This window comes from Cynocephalus volans, chromosome X (assembly GCF_027409185.1).
Source record: "Cynocephalus volans isolate mCynVol1 chromosome X, mCynVol1.pri, whole genome shotgun sequence".
Lineage (NCBI taxonomy): Eukaryota > Metazoa > Chordata > Mammalia > Dermoptera > Cynocephalidae > Cynocephalus > Cynocephalus volans.
In genome coordinates this window covers 114,023,265-114,048,649 of record NC_084478.1, presented here as the reverse complement: position 1 = coordinate 114,048,649, position 25,385 = coordinate 114,023,265, and the positions used below count along the sequence as shown (strand labels likewise).

The 25,385-nt window shown below is 48.0% G+C and overlaps 5 protein-coding genes across 5 annotated transcripts; 1 reads left to right on the top strand and 4 right to left on the bottom strand.

Annotated features, from left to right (window-relative positions):
• Positions 1-1,077: 1,077 nt before the first annotated feature.
• LOC134367413 (thymosin beta-15A) lies at positions 1,078-2,189 on the bottom strand. Its single transcript, XM_063084154.1, has 2 exons — positions 2,090-2,189; positions 1,078-1,115 (listed from the first exon to the last, which is right to left on the bottom strand). Exons 1-2 carry the CDS (start codon positions 2,187-2,189, stop codon positions 1,078-1,080), a joined length of 138 nt encoding a protein of 45 aa, XP_062940224.1.
• A 3,849-nt stretch (positions 2,190-6,038) lies between these two features.
• LOC134368221 (histone H2A-Bbd type 2/3-like) lies at positions 6,039-6,498 on the bottom strand. Its single transcript, XM_063084764.1, has 2 exons — positions 6,454-6,498; positions 6,039-6,335 (listed from the first exon to the last, which is right to left on the bottom strand). The coding sequence occupies exons 1-2, from the start codon at positions 6,496-6,498 to the stop codon at positions 6,039-6,041; spliced, it is 342 nt and encodes a 113-aa protein (XP_062940834.1).
• Positions 6,499-11,988: 5,490 nt separating this feature from the next.
• Positions 11,989-12,420, top strand: LOC134368220 (histone H2B-like). Its single transcript, XM_063084763.1, has one exon. It carries the CDS (start codon positions 11,989-11,991, stop codon positions 12,418-12,420), a length of 432 nt encoding a protein of 143 aa, XP_062940833.1.
• A 4,671-nt stretch (positions 12,421-17,091) lies between these two features.
• Positions 17,092-18,203, bottom strand: LOC134367414 (thymosin beta-15A). Its single transcript, XM_063084155.1, has 2 exons — positions 18,104-18,203; positions 17,092-17,129 (listed from the first exon to the last, which is right to left on the bottom strand). Exons 1-2 carry the CDS (start codon positions 18,201-18,203, stop codon positions 17,092-17,094), a joined length of 138 nt encoding a protein of 45 aa, XP_062940225.1.
• A 3,849-nt stretch (positions 18,204-22,052) lies between these two features.
• LOC134368219 (histone H2A-Bbd type 2/3-like) lies at positions 22,053-22,512 on the bottom strand. The gene is made up of 2 exons (XM_063084762.1): positions 22,468-22,512; positions 22,053-22,349 (listed from the first exon to the last, which is right to left on the bottom strand). Exons 1-2 carry the CDS (start codon positions 22,510-22,512, stop codon positions 22,053-22,055), a joined length of 342 nt encoding a protein of 113 aa, XP_062940832.1.
• Positions 22,513-25,385: the final 2,873 nt, after the last annotated feature.

Here is a 25,385-nt window from a genome sequence, read left to right as displayed (position 1 = left end):
AGGTAAGATAATAGTTGAGGTTGCAAATAGGTATGGACGGTATAATCCCTTATGGTGGGAAGATACCTATAGTAATAGATCACAGAGGGGCCCAGCCCTTGTAGCCTCATTTAACCTTAATGACTTCCTAAAAAGTCTATCTCCGGGTAGAGTCGCATTGAGGGGTAGACCTTCAAAATATGAATTTGGTGTGGTGGGGGTGGGGGAACACCATACGGTCCACAGCACTTATGCTCACCATGAAACCAAAAATGCTTGCTTCAGGAGACAGTAAATTCTGTTCAGTAGAAGAACCAGATCAGAGGTTCAGTGTTACAGGTCATCAGTGGGCATCAGATATCTGAGTTGACGCTCAACTGAAGATGTGATGTGCTCAGTACAGTGCGTGTTAACAAGTGCCTCCCGCGCCCTTTCCATCCAACCCCAAGCTTAGGTGCCCCCTCCCATTCAGTCGGAAAACACTTTCCAGAAGGCAAGACAGCCCAGCTTGAATTTCAGTTCTTATTCAGCTTGAGTGGGTCACTTCAGACCCTGTGTTTGTCTTTCTTCACTCTGAGATAAGGGGCTTAGTCCACTGCTGAAGAGGTTTTCCTTCAACCGTTTTGTTTGGCGAAAAAGGGTACCCTTGTGTACTTTTCCTTCCTTAGAAGAAATGAAGTCGAGAGCCGCCAGATAATGACTGTATTTATTATTTCATTACTACATTGGAAATAAAAACAAACTGTGAGAAGTTGCAGAAGCATGCAACTTCATGAAGATAATGAAGCAATGGAGGCACCCATTGCAGAAGGTTAAACCTGGCTTATCCTGCTGGGGGTGAAAGGGCTACACACACAAGGGTCAACACTGGTGAGATTATTCGCAACATCTGCCATCTGGAATTTACACACCAACGGCAAGTTTGAAAGCACACTTCAGGAAACTTTGGTTCCACCTGACCTTTTAGCCAGGGAATAGAAATGAGAGGACAGCAGAAGATGCCTAAAATCGCTACAAACACAACGGTTTGCAAAAAACAAGCATAAAACCAAGGCTCTCGGGCAATGTTGAAATTTCCTCTTGGGAGGAGATCCCGTTTTACGATGTCTGAGCACACTGTTTCTCCTGCTGGATCGCTGAGGGGAAAAAAAAAAACAAAACAAAAAAAATATATATCACTAAGAGTATTTTCCTAAGATTTAATTCAGTTTCTTACAAAACAGCTTTAGGTAAGTCATGGAAGGCTGCCATACATGCTTTTAATTGAGAATGCTAAGGCACTAACCACAAATGCTCACAGCGGGGTGCATGTGTGCACGTGTGTGCATGTTTACCACTCGAACATTCATTAGAATCTACTTCAATTGCAGTTTTTTTGGTTTTTGCTTTCATTCGAGAGGCAGATTTGTGTTGTTGACAGTTTTTCGATAGATTATTTGAGACCGAGGAGGAAGTGAAGCATTTTGCTCACGTTTATCTCTGACGATACCATTTGGAAGTTATACACTTTGAGATAATTTTCACTAATTTCGGAACTCTCAAATAACGCACACATGACAGAAAATGCCCCTCAGCTGTTGTGAATATGCTTGGAGTTTCTCCAGCTGTCTGTTACTCTGGAGGGCAAAACTGATCCCTTAAGTCTGGGAGCCTCAAGTGCACCCAAGATCGAAACTCGTTCTGCATCCCTATCTTGTCACCAGATTGGAGAAGGCCCAGACCGCAGAGCTGGCATGGTTCTTTAGGCATGAGATAATGGACTCAAATTTCTAGATGCAGAAAAATGCCAAATAACTAAAAGTAGACAGAAGTAAGGTTTTTCTAGTGCTAAGTCCAATGTTTAAGATTGGTTTCAATGTGTGTTTTAGTAATTTTCCAACAGGGAAGTGGTTTTTACTTCCCCATTACTACTAGGGCCTATCATGTGCGAACCATTTATATAATCCAAAGAAGGAGACAACTCTTTGATAGTTGTCATGGCTGCATAAAATAAAATGGTACTCTAATAATTACTTCCTCGATAGTAAAAATTACTAGAAGATAGGTTTATTCACTGAAGATACCAACTTTCACCATTGTCTGTCTCAGCTAGAAACCCTCCATGACTTACTTTCCTTTGAGGGAAGAGTATTTTTTTCCTCGGTATGAGTTTTCTTCAGTTTTGACTTGTCAAACTTCTCCACCTCCGACAAGTCTGGCTTATCACTCATCTTGACTAAAAGAAAGACCGAAAACAATTTCTTTTAAGAAACTTCCCTGGCAGAACTATCGTCAGACAAAGTAGTAACAGTCATAAATGTTCAAACGTAATAGTCATGTATATTTTACCTACTGATCTTCCACAGGAAAACACCAGCGCATCTTAGAAGAATTCTATTTTCATTACTTTGAAATTCACTTCAATACCCCTATTCTGATAAGCAGAAAATGCCCTTAGATCAGGATACACTAGAAACCAAGACGCTCTAGAAACCCGGAGCCAACATGTCCGACTCTTTTAAAATCACAGCAAAGGTACAATGGAGGTAAGAGAAGCACAGGAACAATTAGGGGTCGAAGAATATAATAAAAACTTGGTTCAACCAGTCAATGATTTTCTAATAGATGACAGCACTATCTAAGAATCTTCGCTGTCTGTTCAATTACCGGGGGGTGGGGGGGGGTGGGGTGGCGACGGCATTTTTCTTGGAGGATGGGGAGCAGCACACAAAAAGGGGTGGCCGAAGTTGTACTAATTTCTTTCCATTTTAAATGCCCCCAAACAGTAGATTAAGGTGCTGCAATAAGAGAGGGGAGAGGATTTAATCCGGTCGTAACTGGTTACTCGTCCTATACTAGCCCCTTGTGGCAGCGGTTTGTAAACACTGTAAGAAGGGGCAGCTAATTAGGATCAGACTCACGACTTCAGCAGAATGGGATACGCTAAATACACAGAGTCTTATTTCACCACGTTTTCTCTGTCAAGGGCGAGGCAAGGAGACAAGGCTCAGAAGAGTCTTGCTGTGGACCTGATGAAATGCCTTGCGGCGGCCTCTGAACATTCTAGGTTCGTCCAGAACAAAGAATAAGAGACCCCAGAAACCGGAAGGCGGAGCTCTCCTGCTCATGTCTGTTCCCACCCTGGTGGGGCGAGACACGTCTAGCGACCAGAGTAGAACAGAGACGCCCCCAAGCGGCCAGTAGTTTCAAACACGTCCCCTCCATTCAGTTGACCTTACCCTATGACCCTCCCGTGCCAAGCGCTCAGAAGCCAACCTCAAAGCTGGGGAAACCGGGACAAACAAATAACAGGGCCGGGCGCACAGGCCACTTTGACAGGAGCATCTTGCTTTCATTGGAAAATAACTGTCATCCTGGTCGGGCGCCCAGCCGAAGGGCCACGGGAGGGGAGGGAGCGAGGGGCCAGGCCCAGAGGGCCCATTCCGGGCGAGCCCTCAACTCCGCTTCGTCCTCGAAGCCTCCGACCTGCACTTCTTCCACGGACCGGCCGGCCGCTTTGGGGGTCCGCCCCTCGGGCCTTCCAGGGCCCGACCCCCGGGAGGGCTCGGCATCTCGCACAGGAGGCGCGCCGAGGGCAGACAAAGGCACGAGTCTCGCCCCGCGGCGCTGACGGGAAAAGCCAACCCCAATCCGGGCCCCTAGGGCTCCCGAAGGCGCGACAGCCCCGCCACGGAATCCCTGCGTGCTCCCGTCCCCATCGTCCTCTGGCCCCAGCGGGACCGCACCACCTCACCTGAGGGCTTGAAGACGCCTGAAGGATGCCCCTGGGGTGGAGAGAGCTGCTCACTGCCTTCGTGGTGTGCGTTCCCGCGCAGAAACCCGCACTTACAAGGCCCGGAGCAGGCCCCGCCCGCCCCCGCCCCCACCCCTATCATTGGCCGAGGTGTCCGGGTGAAAGGACGAGTCGACACCAGTTGATGACCCACCGGAGAGGGCTCGTTTATTAGGCGGCACACAAACATATACATAGGGTTTTTAGGGAAAGCTGATTGGCTTAAGATACAGTCCCTACTTAGCATACCGCATGGGGCTTGGGGGGTGAGCTGATTGGTGTACGATTCGCGCCGGTAGGAAGGAGAATACGGAAGGAAAGGGCAACCAGCGCCATGATGGGGTGTGGCCGAGAAGGACTTATGTGATCAGGGTGTGATCCCTTGGGGCATTTGGGTTCTTACACCGGGCCTCATTTCCCAGCCCCTACCTCCGCTTTAGCCTTGCAGGCCCGTTCCCCCATGTCTTCCCTCTACTTAGGACCTCACCCCAGGAACAGGAGCTTCATGATGTCCTAGCCGACCTCACCTTCCCAGACCCCATCACGGCCCTCTCTGATTGGCTCAGGGACCGCGGGCTCACATTCCTTGCCTCTCCCACTGCTTTAGGCCCGAGGGTCCTTATTCCTTTCATCCCGAGTACACTCACTCCTCCAAGATAATAGGGGCCTCTACCAGAAGCAGGCACATTTTGCCCAGTTACCTTTGAAGGTCTGGAACTCTGAGATCCAAGCCAGATGAGCTGTAGTCAAGCTCGCACAACTGTTTATAGCCATCGGACCCTAAGTAGGCCATGATGACCAAACAGTGGTATGGAAGCGTTGCTCAGCGCTGTCTGTTCTAATCCTTGCCCGGGTCATGGAGGAGGTGAGCGTGGGTGGTTCAGAGTCATTCACTCCCACAGCTGGACGTCTCTACGACAATGAGGCTCTCCTGGGCCAAAGCCACATTTTCAACTTTCTCAGCCACTGAACAAGAGAACAGTCAGTTGATAATAACCACAGGAGAATCTACTAAGGCTATCCGTCTTTATATCTCCAATCCCTAGCACTTTGTTTGGCCCACAAGTGACCCTCGATGTAGACATGTCCGTAGATTAAAGTAACATAATAAATGCGTGATTTAGAGTCAGAAATTAACCCTGATATCTGTGTATAGTCGATTTTCAGTACAGGTTCCAAGACCATTCAGTGGGGGAAAAGAATAATCCCTGTCACAAATGGTGCTGTGACAACTGGATATCCACATGCAAAAGAGTGAACTTGGACTTCTATCTCACACCATGTATAAAAATTCATTCAAAATGGATGACAGATCTAAGGGCTGACACTTAAAAACTCTTAGAAAAATCACATCAAGGTACACCTCCATGACCAGGCCCTGGCAAGCATCACTCTCCTGTCGCAGGAAGAGGCGGACAGCCTGAGTGAGGGCCAGCTCCTCCATGGCCGGTGGAAGAGCGCCTGCTGGAAGCGTCCTACCGCCAGCTGGCAACAGGCCACATAGACAGCCACTCCTGGGCGCAGCCCCGGGACACCTGCCACGGTCCTGTCGCCCTGGTGATACGCAGAGAGCGGCATCTGAGGCGGGGCCTGGCCTGACCGCGCTGTTGCTAGGCTACAGCTTGCGTATCCCGGTAGCTAAGGGCGTCTCCCAGCCTCTCCCTCTGAACAAGGCCAAAACTAAACTCTTGACCCCCTGTGACCCCAGTTCCGCCTTTGGGGATTTCTGCATTGTTCCCACCCATCAATCACTCCTCTCTCTGGCAGTCAATGTCCCTGCCCCACTTGAGCCCTTGACTTGAGCTCCCATGCCACCTGAGGCTCCGTCCCCCTCCATAACATAACCCCTTTTGACATTCATCCTACCAGGAAACCTCAGTCTTGGCCTTGAGCTCCACCCCAATGAACACCATCGTTCCGGTGACTAGCTCAGGGTCCACGTGGCAGCCTCCTGTGCCCCCGCCCCAGACAGCACCTCCCACACGGGGACACCAACCCCCATTGTCACCACGAGAGTCTGCTCCCCTGTGCCCTCCCTGTTCCCTGACCCTCGCCACTCCCTGCCCGTCCGTCCAACATTGGGTGTCTCACACCCCACTCTGACACAAAATTTATAGAGCAAGCCTGTGGGTACTTTCAAACACTTTAATGACACAAGGCGCCGAAGGCACAAGACAGGCCAGGGCTGTCCCGGCTGGCTGTGACGGAAGGGGCTGGCGCCGGGCTAGCAGGAGTAGACGGAGGATCGGTGGGCTGGTGAGGCCCCCTGGGTGCCAGGCGTCCACAGCTAGGCTGGGGCCACCTGGGAGATGGTTGTAGTCACGAAGAAGCCACTGAGCAGCGCGTTGCTGTGCACGGCCACGTCCAACAGCTCCAAGGTGATGCATCTCCTGCTGCTCCTCCGGGCCTCGTCGCTCGCCAGCTCCAAGACCTTGGCCGTCACGTACTCGACGATGGCACCTAGAAAGACCGGCGCACACGAACTCGGGCACTGGGCGTAGTGGCCCTCCCGCAGGAGGCGCTCCGGGTGGCTCACGGAGAATGTCAGCTCGGCTCGGTGGGCGCGAGAGCGGCGGCACGGCACCTATTGAGACCGGACGACCGTGGACGGCTCGTCCTCCTGCTCGGCATGCCGGGCCTTGGAGACGACCGATCAATCTGCGAGGTCTGGCTCGACTGGATGCCTCTCAAGATGTCGGTACTTGGCCCGTACTCCGTAACCTAGCTACCGCGACCCGGCCCCTCATTGGTCCGGAACAGGCTCGTGGCCGCGCACACTGGTGACGTCACTGCCCTCCAGTTGACCCCGAGGGAGCGGGCCTGGGCCTACAAACGGCCGGCCAGGGCAGGTGCAAGGCACCCGCACGCTCTCGCCCCTGGGCCCTCCCTCTGTGGCAGCGCTCGCCTTCTGTAGGACCCGAGCATCGCAGGCAAGATAAAGAAAGAGGGGTGGGGGACGGGTACGACATGGTGTCAAGTACATTCGTGATGTCGTGGAACAATCACAACCGTCTGCTTCCAAAGCATTTTCACCACCCCGCCAAGAAACCCCTGTACCCGTTAAGCACTCACTCCCCATGCTCGTCGTCCCCCCACCCCCGAGCACACACATACACACGCTCCCAATAAATAGCTCTTGGCAACCACTTATCTGCTTTCTGTCGACAGAGGTTTCCCCCATGTGGAGCTCTCCCTCCCATGGAACCCAACGCATGGCCTTCTGTGTCTGGCGGCTTTCACATAGTGTAATGTTTTCCTCATGGTACATCTACGTGGTAGCGTGAATCGGTACTTGCTTCCTTCCTTTTCACAGCTGAATAATAATCCATGGTATGGATGGACGACATTTAGTTTATCTATTTGTCCATTGATGGGCATTTGGGTTGTTTCCCCCTTTTGGCTATTGAGAATAGGGCACCTCTGAACGTTCATGTAGGAATCTTTGTTTGAACACCTGTTTCCATTTTCGAGAGACTACATCTAGTGCTATCCCTCCCTCTTCCAGGTCAGTGCTTCAGGGTCCATTAGCTGTCTCTTCGGTCCCTGCAGATCTTCCAGAGGCCCCACCCAGACCACAGGGCTGCTAAGAATGTCCCCACACACGTCTCCTTGTGTTCAGGCCACTAGGTAGTGTACCCAGCAATGGAACTGCTGCTGTCAGCAGTGTGTGCATCCTGCGCATTAATTAGTATTGCCAGATTGCTCTCCAAGATGGTCAGACCAATTTGTCCTCCTAATACCAGAGTGTGAGTCCCCACTAGTCACCAACATTTGATGCGGTCTGACCTTTTTAATTCTCACTGGTCCGACGGTGTGAAATAGTATGTCACTGTGGTTGTAGTAGGCATTTTCCAGGAGACTTGAGCGAGGTGGCACCTCTTCAATCGTGCTTCTTGTTGTTCTTTGTGATCGTTTGTGCTTGGTCTTCCGTAAAATGCCTGATCAAGGCTTCCTTCTTTTTAATCTTTTTAATCAGCACGTGGGCCATAAAATCCTCTCTCAGTAGCACTCACGCATGCCCCACAAATTTTATTCTCACGCATCAATAAATATTTTTCAGTCCCTGTAATGATTTGTCCTTTGGCCCATTATTTCTTTAGAGTGATTTGTGTCATCCCAAACATTTGGTTTTGACAACATGGTTTGTCATTGATTCTTAAATGTACTGTAGTCAGAGAATGTGATATGTATTTGATACTTCTGGAATCTTGCTTGATGGCCGAGTACATGTTCTATGTGCATAAATATACATCAGGTGGATAAAACACATTCTCTAATTTCCGGGTTCATATTATCGCATTACTCCATTTCGTCAAGCAAGCTTGGTAGGTGCTTTATTTCTAAGTCCTTGTTACGTTTCGGCCACTTGCTTACAGGTGGCTGCAAATGTCTATATTTGGTGGTGACCTTCGCTACTCCTTATTGTCATTCAGTCAAGTGTTGACTTAAATAGCTTGAAGCTACCCTACCCAGTATAGGTCATCTTAAATTTATAATACCTCCCACATGAATTGAACATTTTATCCCAGGGGGACTATCTTTATCCTCAAGAAATCTCCGTTTACTTCAAGTCTATTTTTGCAATATGATATAGCTATGACAGCTTTCTTCAGCAAAGACCTGACTTAACGCTTATTCCACCATTAAAAAAAAAATTGGTGGGTTATTTTCTCTTCTTAATATTTTTTCTAGCTACGTTGGTACTCGTAATGTGTTATTTAAGCAGTAAAGGCACTTCCCGTAGCTTGTCTACGTAGTAAACCACACCACTGGATCCTAGATGTTCACTCAGTAAGTGCCCGTTTTCCTCACGTCCCTCCTGAAGTGAGTAATCAGATGCACTTGATTCCACTTAGGATCTTGTACCTCAAACCCCACTTTTCTTCTCTCTTTCTCAAATTTCATTAATATCGCTAGAGTGAGCAGGACCAAAGCCATGTTGGGACCTAAAACCACATGGGCTGTAAAAGAATGTAAAAGGACACAGTTTTTTCTTGGTAAGCATTTATCGGGGTTCCCTCCTTTCCCACAGTTATGTGATCTGTTGAACCGTGGTTATGGGGCAAGATGACAGTATTTACGTGGATGTAAAGTTGTTTTCCAGTCGGCCTGTGGCTGCAGACTTGCACGTACTTTTCAGACCCTGGGAAACCAAGGAAGACATCAGTAAAGCTATGGTGATTCCACTCTTCCAGCAGGACTCTGAGAAAACAGCAATGGCAAGAGGAGAATCCAGACAGAGTCTTGTTGAGAACAGGGACACAGGTCTGGGGGATGAGGCCATGATCTCCTTGATCCCATAGATGGAGGCCACTTTCTCCATTCTAGATGGCTAGTGCCACCTCTTCTGTAACAAACCAGGCTGGGGAAGAGGTCCCCACTGCCCAGGGCTGAGAGTTTCATGCTGCTATCCCAGAGGGTCCAGAGGGCAGAGCAATGATTAAAGAGGACTGTTTTCAATCCCTTAAATCTAATGGAATTAGCCCTACTATGGTGCAAACCTGCTTAGGGCCCATAAACTCTAGTTTTCTTCTGATTTCTCACATTTCGAATGGTAATGTCTATTCTATGCCTGTCCCGCTACTGTTTTTGGAAACTGGTAATTTGCTGTCTGTTTTCGCAGGTTCAGGGATAAGGATAAATTCTGCCTCAGCATCAGTCACAACTGGAGTCTCACCCGTAGCAGATATATAAGATTTGTAGATGAGATTTTGGACTTAAAGTTGAACTGCAATGGGTTAAGATTTGGGGGCTGTAGGGAAGGTGTGAATGTATTTTTCATGGAAGTACATTAATTTTTTGGAGGGGCAGAAAGCTTAGTATTCTTTATTGAATTGTACCCTCTCAAAATTCTTGTGTTGACCTTGTGACCCCCCAGTACTTCAGGAGGTGACCCTATTTTGGAGATAGTCTCTATAGAGGTAACTGTGTTTAAAGTGAAGTCGTGAGGGTCGGTCCTAACCCAATATGACTGGTGTGCTTATGAAGAGGGGCTATTTGGCATCCAGAACTGTGAGATGATAAATATATATTTTTTAAGTCACCGAGACTCTCGAATTTATTTACGACAGCTTTAGAAACTAATATAATATCTGTAAATCAACATGATTAAAAGCATAAAACCATTCAAACAAAACAACAAACAGCAGTCAAGGACTCAGACCTATTTAATGACACAATTCCCCTCAACTGCAAGTCCAAACATTTCAAGAGGCTTCTAATTGGTTCAGCCTGGGACACCTCATCCAACAGGTCCCTCCCATCATCCCCATTGCACATAGACGCAAAACATGAGGTTTTACCTTTCTAAAAAAAAAAAATGTATATATATTTCCACACACATTATATTGCCTGGCAATGAACAGAATTGGTAAAATCTGAATGAATTAAACTAGTAACTTCAGTTTCTAAAGAAGGTGGATTAGATATTGTTTCTTGACATTTTTGACTCAGTTATTTCTCTCCTGTGTTTCAGTCCTCAAATATATATCCACAGTCACACACACACACACACACACACACACACACACACACACACACACACACATAGTATATATACACACACACACAAACACACATATACACATACACATATACATATGTGTCTGTATACATGTAAAAATGAATATATATGTGTGTACATACAAATATATACATATACATATATATATATATATTTATATTTATATATACATTTGTTTTTTTTTAAATTTCTGGCCGGTGCTGGAATCCTCAAACTCATGGAGAATAAATAACGAACTGTAAGCATCCATATGGGGAACATAGTAGGAGCAGGACAAACATCCTGCATCAAACGTTTTTCGGCATTCTCAGTATTATGGAGTACATACAGAAACACAAAGGAGGACCCAACCGATCACAGAAATAACTAAGGAGAAAATTTCAAGAAGCAATACCTATCCCTAGGCTTTCTAGAAACTGAAGTTACTATTTTAACTCGTTCAGTTTTATCCAGTTATGTTCCTCTCCAGTCTATAATCTTTGGGTTTAGAAAGCAAAAACCTTCATGACTTGCATTTATGCATAATAGGGATGATGGAAGGTCCAATCAGAGCAGCTCAAGCCCCAGTCTGTTCTCAGTCAGGCAATGAGGAACCTGTAGCCACGGAGTCATAGCCACCGGCTCACCATGGAACCGGGTTTCCCAAGAGAGCCAATCAAAATTTTCCTGGACTCTTCAGCCTTGGAGTTGAGGTGGAAGCAGCTCCTGATGGAATGGGTGTGATTCTTTGCCTGAGGGCTCATTTACTGTGAATTGTGCTGTATGGTTGTTTATTGTCTTTCTTTCTCTTTCTTTCTTTCTTTCTTTCTTTCTTTCTTTCTTTCTTTCTTTCTTTCTTTCTTTCTTTCTTTCTTTCTTTCTTTCTTTCTTTCTTTCTTTCTCTCTCTCTCTGTCTCTCTCTCTCTCTCTCTCTCTCTTTCTTTCTTTCTTTCTTTGTAATGGTGACAAGTTCCTTGATGACCTCCATTTCTCTAATTCTTCTTCATTCTCTACTGGTTCCGTATTTGGGGTTCATTTTTCCACAAATACATTTAAGGAATAAATTTTCTCGAACTGTCCGATTTTTGAAAAGCACGTGATTTTCAACTATTTCTTGACTGTCTCTTACCTTTTGGGTGACTTACTGCAAAATTAGACCAATACCTTTTTTCTCTTTCAATCAAGGGCTGTTCTATGTATTCAGCAATGCTAGAATGTAGGGTACTTTTTCGGATCTAAGTATCATTAGGAGTGTGACTACAAACCTGGTAAATGCTGAATTTTCTTATGTAGGTCTAAATACCCCAGTTGTGTTTGATTTCACTCTTTACAACCGGTAGTTTTTTACTCCGTTATCCTGATTCATTGAGGGTTTCGATCAGAACCGGAGGCGGGAGGTGGACCGACACATCTCCACGTCCAGGAGCCCTCTGCTGGCCGTGCCACAGCCTTCCTGTGTGGGTTCTCTTGCTGTGAATTTCTGTATGGGACCAGACAGGCAGCTTGCAGGGCTCCAGACGCTCACTGTGATTGGTGGAGGGACCGCCAGCAGGAGGACCGTGCAGTCCCAGCGCACTCCGCTAGGCTCACTCACGCGCTCCCTGTGTGCCCTGACACCCAGTCAGAAGTCGAGGTCACGCATGACGTGAGGCAAGGCAGCGACTATAAAAAGGGCTCCCCGCCTGGCAGCAGCGCCATCGTCGGTGCCTCCTAGCTCTTGGGGGTTGCCTGAGGGATGGCGGAGCCTGCCTCTGCCCCGTCTCCGGAGGAAGGTGTCAGCACCCAGGCGCCTGAGAAGGGCGCTCCGACGGCCCTGAAACAGAAGAAGCCCAGGCGCCATCGCCGCCGCAGCCGCCGTCACACCCGCTGCCGCCGCGGCCGCCGCGGCGAGGACAGTTTCGCCACCTATTTCCCCAGGGTTCTGAAGCTGGTCCACGACGGCCTCAGCCTGTCCCAGCAGGCCGTGAACGTCATGGACTCGTGCATTAGCGACCTCTTCGAGCGCCTCGCCGAAGAGGCCGGCCGCCTGGCCCGTTACAACCAGCGCTGCACCCTCACCTCACAGGACATCCAGGCCGCCGTGCACCTGCTGCTGACCGGGGAGCTCCGCAAGCATGCCGTGACCGAGGGCACCAGGGCTGTGCTCAGGTTCACCATGAGCACATGAGCCGCCTCCTGCCCCCGGGCACGGCCCCCCAAAGGCTCTTTTCAGAGCCGCCTCAGATGACCCGAAAGACCTGTAACCACTTAATTTATCGTGCTATTTGTGGCTTCCTCAAAATCCGAGTAAATTTTCTGTTCTTCTGTTGCTTTTTGTTCTGTGTGGCCTAAAATAATTTTCTAGAGTTTTCCGTGAGTACTGATCTCCTACATATCCTCTAAGGAAAAGTGATTTTAAGAAATCAACACGATTAGGAAATGATGACTGCGCTATGGGTGTTTGTGGTTTCCGTTTGGAAATTCAGAAATCAAGTAGAAACATCAGCAAAGCACCAAAATGACGTTGGGAATTGTAGACAGGGAACAAAATGGGACTGACACAGATGAAATGTCTGTGGGACAAGGGACGACTGGGTTTGAGGACTAGAAGGGAACAGAACGCATGACTACTTTCTTCAGTAGTTGATGGACGAAAATGTGGCACCTCCTGGTGCGGTTTGCAGAGAAAACCAACTGAAGGGAAGAGTCAGCGCTTACGTAATTGACAAACTGTTGATATTCATTACATATAGAAATTATAATTTTGCTATGTTGGATTAAATAAAATATATTATTAAAACTTTAAAATAAATAACACATCCTAAGCATCTATATGCGGAATAGAGTATTAACAGGACGATAACACTCCAGTCAACCTTTTTTTCCGCATTAACTTTATTACTTAGCCCATTAGAAACACACGTGAGGAAACAAAACACAGCATAGAAAAAATTAAATCCAAGAGTTCCACAACAGTACTTATTCCTAGGCTTTCTAGAAACTGAAGTCACTACTTTACTAGTAACTAGCAACTAGTTCCTAGCAGCTAGTTACTACGAACTGGTGACTAGCGCTCCTGGACGTCAAGGGACCTGGCTGCCCATCCCCTACATCCAGTCCTTATTTAAAACCCTCAATGAATCTGGAACAAAAAGTGGAAAAGCCCAGATTTTCATAGTGAAAACTAACCGATAGGGGATATTTTTAAATATGCAACCTGTGTAAAGTGTAAAATAAATCTATGCAAAACTCTTAGATGCTGAAAAGGAGAGCACATTTTAGAACTGGTGACTACATATTAGAGCTCCTGTGTAAAAAAAAAAACTTTTTCTAAATGCTTTCAAATTTACTTTTCAATGAAAACTCCTAACAGAGGAAAAGGGAATCGATTATGTGGCAATGTTTTAAAATCAAAAGATTCTGTGGTAATTTAATTCAATCACAGGACTTCCATACACTTGTGCACATATAAATTACAGAAATCGATCCAATTATATGATATACAAACTCGAGCGTTATGTATAATAAAAACAATGAAGGACAGTTATATTAGTGTTGACAATGTAGTTCACAGTAAAGAATGCTGGGAAGCCAGCAGCAAGCCACCTGCCACCTGCCAGAAAACTACCCACTGCAGGGAGAGGAGCAAATGGGAACAAGGAGGTCAAGGGGTACAAATCAGGAATTGGGCCAATGAATACGTCTGGAGATCCAAAGTACAGCAGGACGACTATTGTTAATAATGTTGTGTTTGATTCTGAAACTTTACCAAGACAGTAGATTTTAGATTCTCTTAGCATACAAGGGTAGAAGGTGATGAAGATGGTCATTTGTTTGACTGTAGTAATCTCTTCACTATGTATATGCGTACGAGCCAGAGCCATCGTGTCGTACACTTTAACTATAAGGAAGGAAGAAATAAAAAAAGGAAGACTAATACACATTGGCAGCACGCCCCCTGACCCCTGCCCTCAAACTGCCACGGGCACACCTTCGGAGGGCTCCAGGATTTACGGGCCGACTGGGGTGGCTCTGAAAACAGCCTTCGGGGGCGATGCTCGGGGGCGGGAGGCAGCTCAGGTGCTCATGGGGAACCTGAGCTTGGCCTTGGTGACCTCGGACATGGCGTGCTTGGCGACTGTGCCAGCATTGTGCTAAGCACTTGACGGGGAGTACCTCAACTACTTTTCACCACATCCCCTTGAAGGAAACAGTGTTATCATCTCCATTTCTATGGATGAAGAAACTGAACCACAATAGATTGTCACTTGCCCGAGATCATACCGGTTGAAACTTCCCAAGGCAAGGTTCAAACATATTCCTATGCATTTGAGAGACGAAGGGCAAGATATTTTTCTCAGGTGTGAATATGCGATGGTTACATTCTAGGGCATTCCTAAAACTCACTTGCCTGTGCAGTTTCTTGAGAATTTTAAGTGATGACACTAAATGAGGTTTTTGACCCTTTGCAAAGATGAAGTCGTCGTGACATACGATTTGGCTGATTTTTGTCTTTGGATTAACTTGCAGCATATATATTATGGCTTTCCAGCTTTTTGCCATTTTCTGTTCTTTGCAATTAAGGACATGTCGGCCTATGTACACTGACAGGATACAGGTGTCAAAGCATGGACCAGGTATTTTCAAAAGATGTAGACATGCATAAGAAAATCCACTTAACTCCAGGCTTTTCTTTTTTCCCGTAAATGTAACTGCTACAAGAAGACCTTCGGATGGTTGGTTTTGCAAATAATAAATGGATTCAGGGCTCTGAAACCTCAATCCCGGATGCTTGGGAAAAAAACCTCCCTCTGCTTGGAAAGACAAGTGAACCTAGTCACTCACTACAAGATTAGGCCCATGTGATTTACTTGAGAAATGCAGGGCAAAACTACTTCCAGTGAGCAATCGTTCTTCCCGTCTTATTTCTGTAGGAGCGTTCACTTAGAAACTATGTGACTTCCCCTCCCACCACATACCTCTCACTTGCTCCCACTCAGTTTATCATTTACACTGCCCTGGGAGGAATCAATCCTTTAAAAAAAAAATGACGGTTACCAGGTGCAACTAAAAACTGGGAGTTTTCGTCCCATCCCCAGCTCACCTGACATGCTTTCCTTTAGGCATCTGAAATGGGCCTAATCTTGAGCTGGATTAGTGTGCTAATGCACACGTTACTGAGTCTGTCGTGGACGTACAGCATCTTTATCAAGCTGCAAATGGCAAACTGAAAGGAGAGCAAATGGGCTGGATGACAGAATCGGGATCCAGGGACCTGATAATGGCTAAACTTGTGTCCGTCCATCTAAAGTGCAACCGTTATGGGTCCCCATCTGTGTAACTTGGGTCCAAATGCTCTGAAAAGGTCAGCTGGAGAAGACTTGGACGTATGGGGGCAGGAAAACAACAGCTGACTTCAAATACTGGAGGATGGATTAACCACGCTGTATGGGTCTCCAGCATGCTCTCCTAGGATTATGGCATAGAAGTTACAGGCAGGCAGGGAAGCGTGTAAGCAGCATGTCAGTGTAAGGGACTGAGTGACTCTACTGGGCAATTGCTTCAGGCAGATGGTAAGGTAGTGATGACCAACATGGTGACCTCCAGGGCTCAAATCTTCTGGTTACCCTAAGCTCTGAGATTGTGTCACCTCAACCACACTTTACCTTAGTTGACCCACCTACTGTTTTGCTTGTGGAAATTTGTGCTAGAGCAGAGAAAACACCTTCCACTTTCTGTAACCCCAGTGAGTATTTAAGGATGTGAGCCCCTAGAAAGAGGGAGGTAAGATAATAGTTGAGGTTGCAAATAGGTATGGACGGTATAATCCCTTATGGTGGGAAGATACCTATAGTAATAGATCACAGAGGGGCCCAGCCCTTGTAGCCTCATTTAACCTTAATGACTTCCTAAAAAGTCTATCTCCGGGTAGAGTCGCATTGAGGGGTAGACCTTCAAAATATGAATTTGGTGTGGTGGGGGTGGGGGAACACCATATGGTCCACAGCACTTATGCTCACCATGAAACCAAAAATGCTTGCTTCAGGAGACAGTAAATTCTGTTCAGTAGAAGAACCAGATCAGAGGTTCAGTGTTACAGGTCATCAGTGGGCATCAGATATCTGAGTTGACGCTCAACTGAAGATGTGATGTGCTCAGTACAGTGCGTGTTAACAAGTGCCTCCCGCGCCCTTTCCATCCAACCCCAAGCTTAGGTGCCCCCTCCCATTCAGTCGGAAAACACTTTCCAGAAGGCAAGACAGCCCAGCTTGAATTTCAGTTCTTATTCAGCTTGAGTGGGTCACTTCAGACCCTGTGTTTGTCTTTCTTCACTCTGAGATAAGGGGCTTAGTCCACTGCTGAAGAGGTTTTCCTTCAACCGTTTTGTTTGGCGAAAAAGGGTACCCTTGTGTACTTTTCCTTCCTTAGAAGAAATGAAGTCGAGAGCCGCCAGATAATGACTGTATTTATTATTTCATTACTACATTGGAAATAAAAACAAACTGTGAGAAGTTGCAGAAGCATGCAACTTCATGAAGATAATGAAGCAATGGAGGCACCCATTGCAGAAGGTTAAACCTGGCTTATCCTGCTGGGGGTGAAAGGGCTACACACACAAGGGTCAACACTGGTGAGATTATTCGCAACATCTGCCATCTGGAATTTACACACCAACGGCAAGTTTGAAAGCACACTTCAGGAAACTTTGGTTCCACCTGACCTTTTAGCCAGGGAATAGAAATGAGAGGACAGCAGAAGATGCCTAAAATCGCTACAAACACAACGGTTTGCAAAAAACAAGCATAAAACCAAGGCTCTCGGGCAATGTTGAAATTTCCTCTTGGGAGGAGATCCCGTTTTACGATGTCTGAGCACACTGTTTCTCCTGCTGGATCGCTGAGGGGAAAAAAAAAAACAAAACAAAAAAAATATATATCACTAAGAGTATTTTCCTAAGATTTAATTCAGTTTCTTACAAAACAGCTTTAGGTAAGTCATGGAAGGCTGCCATACATGCTTTTAATTGAGAATGCTAAGGCACTAACCACAAATGCTCACAGCGGGGTGCATGTGTGCACGTGTGTGCATGTTTACCACTCGAACATTCATTAGAATCTACTTCAATTGCAGTTTTTTTGGTTTTTGCTTTCATTCGAGAGGCAGATTTGTGTTGTTGACAGTTTTTCGATAGATTATTTGAGACCGAGGAGGAAGTGAAGCATTTTGCTCACGTTTATCTCTGACGATACCATTTGGAAGTTATACACTTTGAGATAATTTTCACTAATTTCGGAACTCTCAAATAACGCACACATGACAGAAAATGCCCCTCAGCTGTTGTGAATATGCTTGGAGTTTCTCCAGCTGTCTGTTACTCTGGAGGGCAAAACTGATCCCTTAAGTCTGGGAGCCTCAAGTGCACCCAAGATCGAAACTCGTTCTGCATCCCTATCTTGTCACCAGATTGGAGAAGGCCCAGACCGCAGAGCTGGCATGGTTCTTTAGGCATGAGATAATGGACTCAAATTTCTAGATGCAGAAAAATGCCAAATAACTAAAAGTAGACAGAAGTAAGGTTTTTCTAGTGCTAAGTCCAATGTTTAAGATTGGTTTCAATGTGTGTTTTAGTAATTTTCCAACAGGGAAGTGGTTTTTACTTCCCCATTACTACTAGGGCCTATCATGTGCGAACCATTTATATAATCCAAAGAAGGAGACAACTCTTTGATAGTTGTCATGGCTGCATAAAATAAAATGGTACTCTAATAATTACTTCCTCGATAGTAAAAATTACTAGAAGATAGGTTTATTCACTGAAGATACCAACTTTCACCATTGTCTGTCTCAGCTAGAAACCCTCCATGACTTACTTTCCTTTGAGGGAAGAGTATTTTTTTCCTCGGTATGAGTTTTCTTCAGTTTTGACTTGTCAAACTTCTCCACCTCCGACAAGTCTGGCTTATCACTCATCTTGACTAAAAGAAAGACCGAAAACAATTTCTTTTAAGAAACTTCCCTGGCAGAACTATCGTCAGACAAAGTAGTAACAGTCATAAATGTTCAAACGTAATAGTCATGTATATTTTACCTACTGATCTTCCACAGGAAAACACCAGCGCATCTTAGAAGAATTCTATTTTCATTACTTTGAAATTCACTTCAATACCCCTATTCTGATAAGCAGAAAATGCCCTGAGATCAGGATACACTAGAAACCAAGACGCTCTAGAAACCCGGAGCCAACATGTCCGACTCTTTTAAAATCACAGCAAAGGTACAATGGAGGTAAGAGAAGCACAGGAACAATTAGGGGTCGAAGAATATAATAAAAACTTGGTTCAACCAGTCAATGATTTTCTAATAGATGACAGCACTATCTAAGAATCTTCGCTGTCTGTTCAATTACCGGGGGGTGGGGGGGGGTGGGGTGGCGACGGCATTTTTCTTGGAGGATGGGGAGCAGCACACAAAAAGGGGTGGCCGAAGTTGTACTAATTTCTTTCCATTTTAAATGCCCCCAAACAGTAGATTAAGGTGCTGCAATAAGAGAGGGGAGAGGATTTAATCCGGTCGTAACTGGTTACTCGTCCTATACTAGCCCCTTGTGGCAGCGGTTTGTAAACACTGTAAGAAGGGGCAGCTAATTAGGATCAGACTCACGACTTCAGCAGAATGGGATACGCTAAATACACAGAGTCTTATTTCACCACGTTTTCTCTGTCAAGGGCGAGGCAAGGAGACAAGGCTCAGAAGAGTCTTGCTGTGGACCTGATGAAATGCCTTGCGGCGGCCTCTGAACATTCTAGGTTCGTCCAGAACAAAGAATAAGAGACCCCAGAAACCGGAAGGCGGAGCTCTCCTGCTCATGTCTGTTCCCACCCTGGTGGGGCGAGACACGTCTAGCGACCAGAGTAGAACAGAGACGCCCCCAAGCGGCCAGTAGTTTCAAACACGTCCCCTCCATTCAGTTGACCTTACCCTATGACCCTCCCGTGCCAAGCGCTCAGAAGCCAACCTCAAAGCTGGGGAAACCGGGACAAACAAATAACAGGGCCGGGCGCACAGGCCACTTTGACAGGAGCATCTTGCTTTCATTGGAAAATAACTGTCATCCTGGTCGGGCGCCCAGCCGAAGGGCCACGGGAGGGGAGGGAGCGAGGGGCCAGGCCCAGAGGGCCCATTCCGGGCGAGCCCTCAACTCCGCTTCGTCCTCGAAGCCTCCGACCTGCACTTCTTCCGCGGACCGGCCGGCCGCTTTGGGGGTCCGCCCCTCGGGCCTTCCAGGGCCCGACCCCCGGGAGGGCTCGGCATCTCGCACAGGAGGCGCGCCGAGGGCAGACAAAGGCACGAGTCTCGCCCCGCGGCGCTGACGGGAAAAGCCAACCCCAATCCGGGCCCCTAGGGCTCCCGAAGGCGCGACAGCCCCGCCACGGAGTCCCTGCGTGCTCCCGTCCCCATCGTCCTCTGGCCCCAGCGGGACCGCACCACCTCACCTGAGGGCTTGAAGACGCCTGAAGGATGCCCCTGGGGTGGAGAGAGCTGCTCACTGCCTTCGTGGTGTGCGTTCCCGCGCAGAAACCCGCACTTACAAGGCCCGGAGCAGGCCCCGCCCGCCCCCGCCCCCACCCCTATCATTGGCCGAGGTGTCCGGGTGAAAGGACGAGTCGACACCAGTTGATGACCCACCGGAGAGGGCTCGTTTATTAGGCGGCACACAAACATATACATAGGGTTTTTAGGGAAAGCTGATTGGCTTAAGATACAGTCCCTACTTAGCATACCGCATGGGGCTTGGGGGGTGAGCTGATTGGTGTACGATTCGCGCCGGTAGGAAGGAGAATACGGAAGGAAAGGGCAACCAGCGCCATGATGGGGTGTGGCCGAGAAGGACTTATGTGATCAGGGTGTGATCCCTTGGGGCATTTGGGTTCTTACACCGGGCCTCATTTCCCAGCCCCTACCTCCGCTTTAGCCTTGCAGGCCCGTTCCCCCATGTCTTCCCTCTACTTAGGACCTCACCCCAGGAACAGGGGCTTCATGATATCCTAGCCGAACTCACCTTCCCAGACCCCATCACGGCCCTCTCTGATTGGCTCAGGGACCGCGGGCTCACATTCCTTGCCTCTCCCACTGCTTTAGGCCCGAGGGTCCTTATTCCTTTCATCCCGAGTACACTCACTCCTCCAAGATAATAGGGGCCTCTACCAGAAGCAGGCACATTTTGCCCAGTTACCTTTGAAGGTCTGGAACTCTGAGATCCAAGCCAGATGAGCTGTAGTCAAGCTCGCACAACTGTTTATAGCCATCGGACCCTAAGTAGGCCATGATGACCAAACAGTGGTATGGAAGCGTTGCTCAGCGCTGTCTGTTCTAATCCTTGCCCGGGTCATGGAGGAGGTGAGCGTGGGTGGTTCAGAGTCATTCACTCCCACAGCTGGACGTCTCTACGACAATGAGGCTCTCCTGGGCCAAAGCCACATTTTCAACTTTCTCAGCCACTGAACAAGAGAACAGTCAGTTGATAATAACCACAGGAGAATCTACTAAGGCTATCCGTCTTTATATCTCCAATCCCTAGCACTTTGTTTGGCCCACAAGTGACCCTCGATGTAGACATGTCCGTAGATTAAAGTAACATAATAAATGCGTGATTTAGAGTCAGAAATTAACCCTGATATCTGTGTATAGTCGATTTTCAGTACAGGTTCCAAGACCATTCAGTGGGGGAAAAGAATAATCCCTGTCACAAATGGTGCTGTGACAACTGGATATCCACATGCAAAAGAGTGAACTTGGACTTCTATCTCACACCATGTATAAAAATTCATTCAAAATGGATGACAGATCTAAGGGCTGACACTTAAAAACTCTTAGAAAAATCACATCAAGGTACACCTCCATGACCAGGCCCTGGCAAGCATCACTCTCCTGTCGCAGGAAGAGGCGGACAGCCTGAGTGAGGGCCAGCTCCTCCATGGCCGGTGGAAGAGCGCCTGCTGGAAGCGTCCTACCGCCAGCTGGCAACAGGCCACATAGACAGCCACTCCTGGGCGCAGCCCCGGGACACCTGCCACGGTCCTGTCGCCCTGGTGATACGCAGAGAGCGGCATCTGAGGCGGGGCCTGGCCTGACCGCGCTGTTGCTAGGCTACAGCTTGCGTATCCCGGTAGCTAAGGGCGTCTCCCAGCCTCTCCCTCTGAACAAGGCCAAAACTAAACTCTTGACCCCCTGTGACCCCAGTTCCGCCTTTGGGGATTTCTGCATTGTTCCCACCCATCAATCACTCCTCTCTCTGGCAGTCAATGTCCCTGCCCCACTTGAGCCCTTGACTTGAGCTCCCATGCCACCTGAGGCTCCGTCCCCCTCCATAACATAACCCCTTTTGACATTCATCCTACCAGGAAACCTCAGTCTTGGCCTTGAGCTCCACCCCAATGAACACCATCATTCCGGTGACTAGCTCAGGGTCCACGTGGCAGCCTCCTGTGCCCCCGCCCCAGACAGCACCTCCCACACGGGGACACCAACCCCCATTGTCACCACGAGAGTCTGCTCCCCTGTGCCCTCCCTGTTCCCTGACCCTCGCCACTCCCTGCCCGTCCGTCCAACATTGGGTGTCTCACACCCCACTCTGACACAAAATTTATAGAGCAAGCCTGTGGGTACTTTCAAACACTTTAATGACACAAGGCGCCGAAGGCACAAGACAGGCCAGGGCTGTCCCGGCTGGCTGTGACGGAAGGGGCTGGCGCCGGGCTAGCAGGAGTAGACGGAGGATCGGTGGGCTGGTGAGGCCCCCTGGGTGCCAGGCGTCCACAGCTAGGCTGGGGCCACCTGGGAGATGGTTGTAGTCACGAAGAAGCCACTGAGCAGCGCGTTGCTGTGCACGGCCACGTCCAACAGCTCCAAGGTGATGCATCTCCTGCTGCTCCTCCGGGCCTCGTCGCTCGCCAGCTCCAAGACCTTGGCCGTCACGTACTCGACGATGGCACCTAGAAAGACCGGCGCACACGAACTCGGGCACTGGGCGTAGTGGCCCTCCCGCAGGAGGCGCTCCGGGTGGCTCACGGAGAATGTCAGCTCGGCTCGGTGGGCGCGAGAGCGGCGGCACGGCACCTATTGAGACCGGACGACCGTGGACGGCTCGTCCTCCTGCTCGGCATGCCGGGCCTTGGAGACGACCGATCAATCTGCGAGGTCTGGCTCGACTGGATGCCTCTCAAGATGTCGGTACTTGGCCCGTACTCCGTAACCTAGCTACCGCGACCCGGCCCCTCATTGGTCCGGAACAGGCTCGTGGCCGCGCACACTGGTGACGTCACTGCCCTCCAGTTGACCCCGAGGGAGCGGGCCTGGGCCTACAAACGGCCGGCCAGGGCAGGTGCAAGGCACCCGCACGCTCTCGCCCCTGGGCCCTCCCTCTGTGGCAGCGCTCGCCTTCTGTAGGACCCGAGCATCGCAGGCAAGATAAAGAAAGAGGGGTGGGGGACGGGTACGACATGGTGTCAAGTACATTCGTGATGTCGTGGAACAATCACAACCGTCTGCTTCCAAAGCATTTTCACCACCCCGCCAAGAAACCCCTGTACCCGTTAAGCACTCACTCCCCATGCTCGTCGTCCCCCCACCCCCGAGCACACACATACACACGCTCCCAATAAATAGCTCTTGGCAACCACTTATCTGCTTTCTGTCGACAGAGGTTTCCCCCATGTGGAGCTCTCCCTCCCATGGAACCCAACGCATGGCCTTCTGTGTCTGGCGGCTTTCACATAGTGTAATGTTTTCCTCATGGTACATCTACGTGGTAGCGTGAATCGGTACTTGCTTCCTTCCTTTTCACAGCTGAATAATAATCCATGGTATGGATGGACGACGTTTAGTTTATCTATTTGTCCATTGATGGGCATTTGGGTTGTTTCCCCCTTTTGGCTATTGAGAATAGGGCACCTCTGAACGTTCATGTAGTTATCTTTGTTTGAACACCTGTTTCCATTTTCGAGAGACTACATCTAGTGCTATCCCTCCCTCTTCCAGGTCAGTGCTTCAGGGTCCATTAGCTGTCTCTTCGGTCCCTGCAGATCTTCCAGAGGCCCCACCCAGACCACAGGGCTGCTAAGAATGTTCCCACACACGTCTCCTTGTGTTCAGGCCACTAGGTAGTGTACCCAGCAATGGAACTGCTGCTGTCAGCAGTGTGTGCATCCTGCGCATTAATTAGTATTGCCAGATTGCTCTCCAAGATGGTCAGACCAATTTGTCCTCCTAATACCAGAGTGTGAGTCCCCACTAGTCACCAACATTTGATGCGGTCTGACCTTTTTAATTCTCACTGCTCCGACGGTGTGAAATAGTATGTCACTGTGGTTGTAGTAGGCATTTTCCAGGAGACTTGAGCGAGGTGGCACCTCTCCAATCGTGCTTCTTGTTGCTCTTTGTGATCGTTTGTGCTTGGTCTTCCGTAAAATGCCTGATCAAGGCTTCCTTCTTTTTAGTCTTTTTAATCAGCACGTGGGCCATAAAATCCTCTCTCAGTAGCACTCACGCATGCCCCACAAATTTTATTCTCACGCATCAATAAATATTTTTCAGTCCCTGTAATGATTTGTCCTTTGGCCCATTATTTCTTTAGAGTGATTTGTGTCATCCCAAACATTTGGTTTTGACAACATGGTTTGTCATTGATTCTTAAATGTACTGTAGTCAGAGAATGTGATATGTATTTGATACTTCTGGAATCTTGCTTGATGGCCGAGTACATGTTCTATGTGCATAAATATACATCAGGTGGATAAAACACATTCTCTAATTTCCGGGTTCATATTATCGCATTACTCCATTTCGTCAAGCAAGCTTGGTAGGTGCTTTATTTCTAAGTCCTTGTTACGTTTCGGCCACTTGCTTACAGGTGGCTGCAAATGTCTATATTTGGTGGTGACCTTCGCTACTCCTTATTGTCATTCAGTCAAGTGTTGACTTAAATAGTTTGAAGCTACCCTACCCAGTATAGGTCATCTTAAATTTATAATACCTCCCACATGAATTGAACATTTTATCCCAGGGGGACTATCTTTATCCTCAAGGAATCTCCGTTGACTTCAAGTCTATTTTTGCTATATGATATAGCTATGACAGCTTTCTTCAGCAAAGACCTGACTTAACGCTTATTCCACCATTAAAAAAAAAAATGGTGGGTTATTTTCTCTTCTTAATATTTTTTCTCGCTACGTTGGTACTCGTAATGTGTTATTTAAGCAGTAAAGGCACTTCCCGTAGCTTGTCTACGTAGTAAACCACACCACTGGATCCTAGATGTTCACTCAGTAAGTGCCCTTTTTCCTCACGCCCCTCCTGAAGTGAGTAATCAGATGCACTTGATTCCACTTAGGATCTTGAACCTCAAACCCCACTTTTCTTCTCTCTTTCTCAAATTTCATTAATATCGCTAGAGTGAGCAGGACCAAAGCCATGTTGGGACCTAAAACCACATGGGCTGTAAAAGAATGTAAAAGGACACAGTTTTTCCTTGGTAAGCATTTATTGGGGTTCCCTCCTTTCCCACAGTTATGTGATCTGTTGAACCGTGGTTATGGGGCAAGATGACAGTATTTACGTGGATGTAAAGTTGTTTTCCAGTCGGCCTGTGGCTGCAGACTTGCACGTACTTTTCAGACCCTGGGAAACCAAGGAAGACATCAGTAAAGCTATGGTGATTCCACTCTTCCAGCAGGACTCTGAGAAAACAGCAATGGCAAGAGGAGAATCCAGACAGAGTCTTGTTGAGAACAGGGACACAGGTCTGGGGGATGAGGCCATCATCTCCTTGATCCCATAGATGGAGGCCGCTTTCTCCATTCTAGATGGCTAGTGCCACCTCTTCTGTAACAAACCAGGCTGGGGAAGAGGTCCCCACTGCCCAGGGCTGAGAGTTTCATGCTGCTATCCCAGAGGGTCCAGAGGGCAGAGCAATGATTAAAGAGGACTGGTTTCAATCCCTTAAATCTAATGGAATTAGCCCTACTATGGTGCAAACCTGCTTAGGGCCCATAAACTCTAGTTTTCTTCTGATTTCTCACATTTGGAATGGTAATGTCTATTCTATGCCTGTCCCGCTACTGTTTTTGGAAACTGGTAATTTGCTGTCTGTTTTCG

Bases quoted from the DNA above. Each gene is read 5' to 3' on its own strand.
- LOC134368219 (XM_063084762.1), bottom strand. From the start codon at position 22,512: ATGAGGGGCCGGGTCGCGGTAGCTAGGTTACGGAGTACGGGCCAA. The intron at 22,350-22,467 runs GTACCGACATCT...CGGTCTCAATAG, and splicing joins GGTTACGGAGTACGGGCCAA to GTGCCGTGCCGCCGCTCTCG.
- LOC134368221 (XM_063084764.1), bottom strand. From the start codon at position 6,498: ATGAGGGGCCGGGTCGCGGTAGCTAGGTTACGGAGTACGGGCCAA. The intron at 6,336-6,453 runs GTACCGACATCT...CGGTCTCAATAG, and splicing joins GGTTACGGAGTACGGGCCAA to GTGCCGTGCCGCCGCTCTCG.
- LOC134367413 (XM_063084154.1), bottom strand. From the start codon at position 2,189: ATGAGTGATAAGCCAGACTTGTCGGAGGTGGAGAAGTTTGACAAGTCA. The intron at 1,116-2,089 runs GTAAGTCATGGA...TTTTCCCCTCAG, and splicing joins TACTCTTCCCTCAAAGGAAA to CGATCCAGCAGGAGAAACAG.
- LOC134368220 (XM_063084763.1), top strand. From the start codon at position 11,989: ATGGCGGAGCCTGCCTCTGCCCCGTCTCCGGAGGAAGGTGTCAGCACC.
- LOC134367414 (XM_063084155.1), bottom strand. From the start codon at position 18,203: ATGAGTGATAAGCCAGACTTGTCGGAGGTGGAGAAGTTTGACAAGTCA. The intron at 17,130-18,103 runs GTAAGTCATGGA...TTTTCCCCTCAG, and splicing joins TACTCTTCCCTCAAAGGAAA to CGATCCAGCAGGAGAAACAG.